The sequence below is a fragment of the Trichechus manatus genome, unplaced genomic scaffold, assembly GCF_000243295.1.
Source record: "Trichechus manatus latirostris isolate Lorelei unplaced genomic scaffold, TriManLat1.0 scaffold00049, whole genome shotgun sequence".
NCBI classification, from domain to species: Eukaryota; Metazoa; Chordata; class Mammalia; order Sirenia; family Trichechidae; genus Trichechus; species Trichechus manatus.
This window is the reverse complement of record NW_004443985.1, coordinates 1,608,609-1,616,739: the sequence shown is the minus strand read 5'-3', so window position 1 is coordinate 1,616,739 and position 8,131 is coordinate 1,608,609. Positions and strand designations below refer to the sequence as shown.

The following is an 8,131-nucleotide window of genomic DNA, read 5'->3' as shown; positions in this document are numbered from 1 at the left end:
GCCTCTGCCCCGTCCTTGTCAAACCTCAGCACAAGGACGGAGCCCAGACGGGGTCACATAAGCCATTTATTGGTTTTAAAAATACGTATTTTATTTATACATGAAGTTTGATGAGAAGTGCTCCATCAGCTCAGACGACACCTGGCACTTGGTGCTTGTCCCTCCCCCACTGTCCTACCCCGTCCACCCCTCCTGCTGGTCAGCGTGTAATTCTGGAAAAGGAAAAACGAGAGCCACCCTAAAAGCTAAGGAGTCGGGGCTGCTCGCCCCTGCCCTGGGACGCTGCCTGTCAGCTGCCGGTGGTCACCTGTCTCAGGGCTCTGGGGCTGTCCACACACAAAACCACAGTCTCCTTCCGGCCAGCTGGGCTGGCGCCCGGCCTTCCTCCCTAACCACATCCCGGCGGGCAGAGCTGGCCAGGGCGGGGCACTCACCTCTTCAAGCTTGAGCGCAAAGCACAGAGACGTACAAAAATAAGATTTCACTCAGAGAAGTGAGCAGGGACGGTTAAAACTAAGCCCACGCTGGACTCCAAGGGGACACGGGGGAAGAGAGATCGCTGGGAGTGGGGTGGGCGGGGGCTGGGGTGCCACCAAGGGGACTCAGATGACAGGAAGAAACATAATACTTTCCCTGCCGGCAGTGCCCCTTCCGCGATGCCCCGAGCTTTGCGAACGGCCAGCCCTCAGACGGCTCTGCGAGGTAGGTTAGGAGCCGGTCTGCAGCGTCCCGGGCTGCACGGCAGACCGAGGTGGCCTGTGCGGTGGATGCCCCATGGGAGGGCGCTCTGCTGGGGAACTGGGCCCAGACAGCCGAGCCCCTGCCTGCTCGGGCCCACCAGCCTACACCGTCCTCTCCTGGTGAGGGTTCCCAACATGGAAAGAGTTGCATATGCTGAACAGGATTGTCAGCAGCTGAAGAGGCCTGGGGTAATGGGACTAGAAAAAGTATTTTTCCCTGAAACAGCCTTTCTATAAGACCTATGGAGCAGCCTGGACCCTGCCCCGAAAGCAGGGATGGATCACCCTATAAAGCAAGGTACACACGGGCTTACTTGTGCTTACTTAGGAATCTGTAGTGCATACTTTCACATGAAAAACAGGTGAAACAGCACTACAGATGGTAAGTCAGCACAAGAAAGCCCGTGCGTACCTTGCTCACTGGTTAATCCCCCCCGCCCGGAAGGTTCCTGCCTGTGGATGCCCCCAGGACCCGGCCCACAGAGGGGCTGGTCTGGCCCACACTGCTTCTTTTCCCCGTGGGCTCCCGGCTCCCTCTCCTCCCCGGGCACAAACACAGCCCCTTCCCTCCACAAAGCCCAAGCTACCTCCCCGTTCTTTGCTTCGGCATCTAGAGAGGAGCTGGAGGCCACATGGCCGCCTCCCCAAGGTCGCAGGTGAGAGAGCGCCGGGACATGATGGCCTGTGCCTTTCTTCAGATGAAGTCAGGGCCACACGGCTGTGTGCTGCTCAGCCCCAAGCCCGGGTGGCTCCGTCAGCCTTCCTTCCCCTCGGCCTGCTGGGAAAAGTTTCCAGGAGCAAGCAGCAGCTGTGTGCCAGGCCAGGAGAAGTGGCTCCTGGCCCCTCCAGTTTTAATGCTAATACTCGTGCAGGAGGCCAAGCTCTTCTGGGAAGAAAAGGCACCCTCAGCGCCTAGGAGCAGCCTGGGCTCCAGGCCCCTCTCTTCTAGAAGCTTTTTTTTGTAGGACTGACCCTACAGGAAAACAAACAAACAAACAAACAAAAAAAAAGAACAGGGCCTTGGGGATGATGGGAGGCCAGAGAGAGCCCCGTTGACAAGAACCCTACCCATGGGGCCAGGAGGAAGGGCCTGTCTGTCTCAGGCTGGCGGCAGAGGTGGCTGCCTGACTCCGCCTAGGGGAGCCTGGCCTGTGTGTGTGAGGAGCGTGCACACATGCGTGAGTGAGGGGCTCGGCCCTCCCTGGCCCCTCAGCCCAAGCGGCCAGGGCACCCCATTCTGACCCTGAGCAGTCTAAGAACAGTCTCCCCGCCGTTACAGCAGCTCCGTAGACACTCTTGTTCAGAGTCAAGAAGAGGCAGTGTGAATTGCCGCTTGTGTCCACAGGAAAAAAAGGTTAGTTCTTTGCTCAAGTAAAAAAATATCAAATATAATAAATTTATGAAAGCCGATTCACAACATATACAGTCCCAGTTCCATGTTTTGCCTCAGCGGCTGGGATGAAGCTGGCTTTTCAGAGCTGCAGGGCATTGCCTGACGGAGCAGGCCACTGGTATGTGTGGGACCTCCAGGGACAGGCCCCTCCAACAGTCGTCTCTGCCAACTGCGCAGGCTGTCGACACGGGTGCCACTCACTCTGCCTTGTAGAGCCACGGGGCTGAGGCCCATCGCTCACCCCGACGCCCAAAGGAAGGAAGGCCCCCAACAGATGCTGGTTTGTGATCGCGTTCAGGTGTGCCACAATGCAACAGGCTTCCTCTCGGCGACCGGCCAGCTGGGGTCAAGGCTCACACAATGGACTCCCGGTCCCTGTCTGGTGATGGCGGGATATCCTCGAGATCTTCGCTGTGGCTATCGTCAGACACCCGCACCTGGAGGTTATCACTGGTAGCCCTGGTGACACTGTCATAGGAGGGTGGGAAGGATGTGGAGGAGATGGAGGAGCTGGAAGGTGGGTCCAGGCGCCGGGAGAAGTTCTCATTCATCATATAGGCGATGAGGCCCTCTCGCTCAGGGGCATCCTCATCGGAGAGACCGCTGCTCCCCGCCTGCTGCCGGAAGAGAAAGGAGGCGTGCTTCACAGAGCGCTGCAGCAGGTGCCGCCGGAAGGCTCGCTGAATGATCGTGGCTGACACCTCCTCGTGCTTGCGCCGGAGGGTGGTGGTGATGGGCTCGTAGGAGATCTTGGATGGGTTGGCCGCCATGAACTTCTCCTCCATCTGGATCTTCAAGGCATCCATCTCCCCAGACTCACCCAACACCCTCTTGGTGAAGGCAAAGAGGATGTCCATGCAGTGGATACGGTCCCCACTCACCATGGGCAGGTCCATGTGGATGAGGCTTATCTGGTTGGGCTTAGCGATACGGAGTGGCTCAGACAGGGCGTCGGCAAAGTCAGACAGGGCCGAGTACTCAATGAACTGGGTGGCCTCGGGGTCGAACTTCTCCCAGATCTCGTAGAACATATCAAAGTCGTCCTCACTCAGAGGCTCAGTGCTCTCCTCTGTGGCCACGCTGAAGTTCTCCAGGATGATGGCAATGTACATGTTGACCACGATGAGGAAGGAGATGATGATGTAGGTGGTGAAGAAGAGGATGCCCACGGCTGGGCTCCCACAGTCCCCCCGGGAGCCATTGCTGTTGGGCAGATCGGGGTTGCAGTAGGGGGGCCCTGTGTTGAGGATGGGACTGAGGAGGCCATCCCAGCCGGCCGACGTGGTGATCTGGAAGAGGCACAGCATACTGTTGGCAAAGGTCTGGAAGTTGAACATGTCGTCGATGCCAGCTTCCCATTTGACGTATGCGAAGTTGGCCATGCCGAAGATGGAGTAGATGAACATGACTAGGAAGAGCAGCAGGCCGATGTTGAACAGGGCGGGCAGGGACATCATGAGGGCGAAGAGCAGCGTCCGGATCCCTTTGGCCCCTCGGATCAGCCTGAGGATGCGGCCGATTCGGGCCAGGCGGATGACGCGGAAGAGCGTCGGGGAGAAGAAGTACTTCTGGATGATGTCTGAGAGCACAGTGCCTGTGGGAAACAATGGAGACAGAGACCGTGGCCACTGATGGCACGTGCTCCCTCTAGCCCAGCATCACAGCGTCTCTGAAGTGAGGAGCCTGGAGGACTGGGCAACTCAGCCACGCTAGGACCCTGCCTCCTCTCAGCTCCCTGGGCCTCCATTTCTGCATCTGTGATCCAGAAAATGAGGACCTACGGCACCCACTGCTTTTCCAAAGCACCTTCTCACTCGCTAAGTCACTCAGTCTTCCGAGTACACCTGTGCTACACAGCTGTACCAGCCCTGTTTTTACATAATGGATTCTGAAGCCTGAGCATCTCGGCGGTCCAGCTTAGACCGGAACTCAGACCTACTAACTCCTTCTCAACGTGTGGTATCCTGGGTGCTTGTCAGAAATGCAGACTCCCAGCTCCACCCCCAGGCCCACTGTGCTCTAGGCAGCCCAGATGACTCACGTGCACAGTGAACGCTCATGTGCTACACCTCCGGAGGCCTCCAAGACGGACCCCTCAACGGTTCATTCCCGCTGCCGACAGCCTACATTCTCCCAAGTTCTCTCCAGGCCTGCCTCCCACCCCACCGCATGCGTGCCCTCGCCCTCACATCCACCTGGGACCTCCCAGAGCATTTCCCGACCTTCCTTGGTGCATCTATCTGCCCATCATTGCAGTGACAGCAGCCCGCCTTAGCTCCTGTGTTACTATGAGTTCAGTGAAGGCAGGGGCTGCATTTGGAAAAATGACTAAAGTCAGACACCCCAAGGCAGAGTCCCATGGGTAGGGGTAGTCAAGAGTTTGGACTCTGAGTACAAACGACAAAAGGAAAAAAAAAGATAAATTGGACTTCAAAATTTAAAAGATTTGTGTTTCAATGGACACTATCAAGGAAGTGAAAAGACAATCTACAGAATGGGAGAAAATATTCACAAATCATATGTCTGATAAGGAACTGGTATTCAGAATATATAACAAACTCAACAATAAAAAAATAAATAACCCAATTTAAAAATAGGCAAAGGATTTAAATAGACATTTCTCCAAAAAGATATACAACGGTCAATAAGCACATGAAAAGATAGTCAACATCATTAGTCATTACAGAGATGCAATGAAAACCACCATGAAATATCACTTTACACCTACTAGTGTGGCTAAAATAAAAAAGACAGACAGTTACAAGTGTTGACAAGGATGTGGAGTAATGGGAACTCTCATACACTGATGGTGGGAATATACAATGGTGCAACCACTTTGGAAAACAATTTGACAGCTCCTCAAAATTTTAGATTAGTGGTTGCCAGGGGCTGGGAGAGGGGTAAAAATGGGGAGTGACTGTTACTGGGTACAGGGTTTCTTTGTAGGTTGATGAAATGTTGTAAAATTAGATAGGCTGATGGGTACACAACTCTGCACATACTAAAAACTAATGAATTGTTCGTGTTAAAGGATGACTTTTGTGGTACATGAATGATATCTCAATAAAGCTGTTACAGAGTTTGGTCTCTGAGGATAAGCCGACATGGGTCTGAGTCCTTTCTGCTGCTCCCTAGCTGTATGATTTGCCTCAGTGCCGACTTCATGAGGCAAACTGCGTGAGGTGGATGATGTCTGAAGGAGCTTGGCACACATCTTGGTGGCTGGATTGCAGAATCTTCTGAGTACTTACCTCACCCTGAGGGAGCCTCGTCCTCCTTCAACCTAGGGTTCAGGCTTTCCCTTGGGAGGGTAGGAAAGCCTCCACAGCCTCCACCCTCTTTCCCAGACTCAACCTTAAATGTCCCCAAGCAGTCCGACAGCTGTGTTCCAGGGTCCCCTGGAGGGTGGGGCCAGGAGGGGGTGGTACGCCTCTGCCAGGTTGGCCCCCCTGGGCTTGAGTGGGTGTCCCAAAAAAGTTCTCTCTGGAGGTGTCTGTGTGTATGTGTGTGTGTGACAGAGACTGAGACTGGGGGAGGGATAGATGGAAAAGAACAAAGAAGCCTAGTGTTGTACTTGGCATTGATGGTGACCTGTCCCAGACCCAGGGGCTGGAAGAGAGCCTGACCTGAGGAGGGCTCCTCTGTCCAGCTGACTTGCATACTCACCCACTATGGAGAGGATGACAACCACAAAGTCGAAGATGTTCCAGCTGTTGGTGAAGTAATAGTGGCGTAGGGCAACCATCTTGAAGATGCACTCGCCTGTGAAGATGGCCACGAAGAGCAGGTTGATCTTGGCCAAGATGCTGACCTTCTCAGGGCTCTGGTCGTCTGTCTCCACCATCATGGTTGCCATGTTCAAGCAGATGAGAAACATGATGGAGACGTCGAAAGCCTGCCTGGTCACGACGTCAAATATGAAGCCCTGGCAGTTGTTCTGCAAGGAGGGGCACGTGGGGTGGGCTCAGCGGGGACCACAGACAGGTCAGCAGGCCCCCTGTTGCTGCCTCTCAGCCCAATCACCCACTCTTCTGCCCTACCCTCTGGTGAGGCCATCAACCCCACCAGGCTGCCCCTGGGAGTACGGAGGAAGAAGGCATGGGGCTGAAGCCGCCTGGCTTCCTGCTAAAACACCCCCTGCCTGCAAGACCCAGCCCTGAGGTCCCTCCTCCTTGAAGCCTTTGCTGATGGATCTTCAGGAAGGCGTTTCTCCTACCTGAGTTTTCCTAGCACATCATGCTTCTCTTTCTGCTCCCGTTGCCTCAAGTTTAACGTTCAATCCCAGTCACTGTAGCGGCTCTCAGCTCTAATAGACTTTCTCTACTCTTTTATGGAATTGATTGTTTATTCTACTAACTATATTTAAGGAGCTCTGGTGGTGCAGCAGTTAAGAGCTCGGGTGCTAACCAAAAGGTCGGCAGTTCGAATCCAGCAGCTGCTGCTTCGAAACCCTATGGGGCAGTTCTACTCCGTCTATAGGGTTGCTATGAGTCGTAATCGACTCGACGGCAACGGGTTATGGGTTAGCTATATTTACATGTGTCTTTAATTGCAAGTGGGCCATAGTATTTTAGAGAAGAGGTGAAATTATCAATAAGTGAACACCCACCCACCCACCCACACACAAACATACATCTAACCCAGAAGAGCATCGTGAACAGGGAGGAATTAGATGACACTGACCGGATTGCAAAACTGAGGCTGCCACTTCCTAGCCAGTAATTCAGGTTACGCCACCCGGTTACTTTGTCGCCCCCACCCCACCACCCTAAAACACACACACGCAGGCGCACACACACACACTTTTTGGATAGCGGCTCCATCAGGCCAAGGGGGTCAGCCTGGCAGAGGACCGAGCACCCTCTCCTGGCTCCACCCACCAGGACTCTGGAATTCAGCTCCCTGACTGCTCTGGAGGTTGCAGAAATAAGGCTGTGATTGGGGCTCACCAGGGGCCGGGGGATGGGCTTTTGCGGCTTCTTGGAGCCCAGCTTCTTCATGGCGTTGTAGTACTTCTTCTGCTCCTCCGTCATGAAGATGTCCTGGCCCCCTAAGTGCAGAGAGACAGGCACCGCCTCATTTTGGGGTCCTCAGAGGTCCCAGCACAGACGGCACAGGGATTGTCCCCTCTAGATGAGGGTGCAAGGCTGCGCCCTCCCCCACTTCCTCTCCTGGTGGAGGAAAGTATGTCCCTATCTTGTATCAGGCATTTCTCTCCAGACCTGCTTTTCCAGGGTCCCTCCTCCCCCTTCACCCTGAAGTCTCTCTGGCTTTGTGACCTGGAAATCCAGTTCCCAGCCCAGCTCAGCTAGCCCAAGGTTCTCTCTACCCACTTTGCTGCCTGCAACCTGGTTGTGGCCCCCGTGATGGAGCTCCGGGCAGACCCTCGGCCTCCTGGCCTTGCATCTTTCTCTGCACAGGCTCCACCCATGTTCCCTGACTATGGACCATGGGAATAGCCTCCTCTCCCACTCCAGCTTTGCTCAGGAGCCTCATCTTTCAGGTAGACTAGGGCAGGCCCCTTGTTACAGCCTTGCAAACCCGGTCTTACATCCATGGACATACCCCTCTCCCCACCTCATTCCAGCAGGAGCAAGAAAAGGACTGTCTCCAACAGGGAAGGGGAGATGGGGACTGGCGCCCAACCCAGCCCTGCCCTGCCCAGGTGGGGAGCCTGTGCTCTACGTATCTTTTTTTTCTGTTGGTTGAAGTTGTCAATGATGACGCCGATGAAAAGGTTCAGGGTGAAAAAGGATCCGAAGATGATGAAAATGACAAAGTAGATGTACATGTAGAGGTTGTACTCCCACTGGGGCTGTTCTTCATACTGCGTGGGAGAAACCAAACGGGGTCAGACAGGCTGCGGTCTAGGGGACGACGAGGGGCACGCTCTGGGGGGTGTGGTCTAGGGGACAAGGAGGGGCATGGTCTGGGGGTGTGTGGTCTAGGGATGAGCAGGGGCATGGTCTAGGGGGGTGTGGTCTAGGGGATGAGGAGG

General features: G+C 54.8%; 1 protein-coding gene across 8 annotated transcripts in view; it reads right to left on the bottom strand.

The window, feature by feature from the left end:
- Nucleotides 1-2,013: 2,013 nt before the first annotated feature.
- Nucleotides 2,014-8,131, bottom strand: part of SCN5A (sodium voltage-gated channel alpha subunit 5) — a 95,311-nt gene continuing 89,193 nt past the window's right edge. For 6 of the 8 annotated variants that reach the window (XM_004377313.1, XM_004377315.1, XM_012555823.2 and 3 more), the window contains 4 exons: nucleotides 7,823-7,960; nucleotides 7,083-7,187; nucleotides 5,800-6,070; nucleotides 2,014-3,727 (listed from right to left, as the gene is read on the bottom strand). In XM_004377313.1, the coding sequence (XP_004377370.1) occupies nucleotides 2,487-3,727; nucleotides 5,800-6,070; nucleotides 7,083-7,187; nucleotides 7,823-7,960 (1,755 nt within the window). In that variant the 3' untranslated portion in view covers nucleotides 2,014-2,486. Of the gene's footprint in view, nucleotides 3,728-5,799; nucleotides 6,071-7,082; nucleotides 7,188-7,818; nucleotides 7,961-8,131 lie in introns of all 8 variants that reach the window. The other 2 variants (XM_004377316.1, XM_023732213.1) reach the window with 2 other exon arrangements.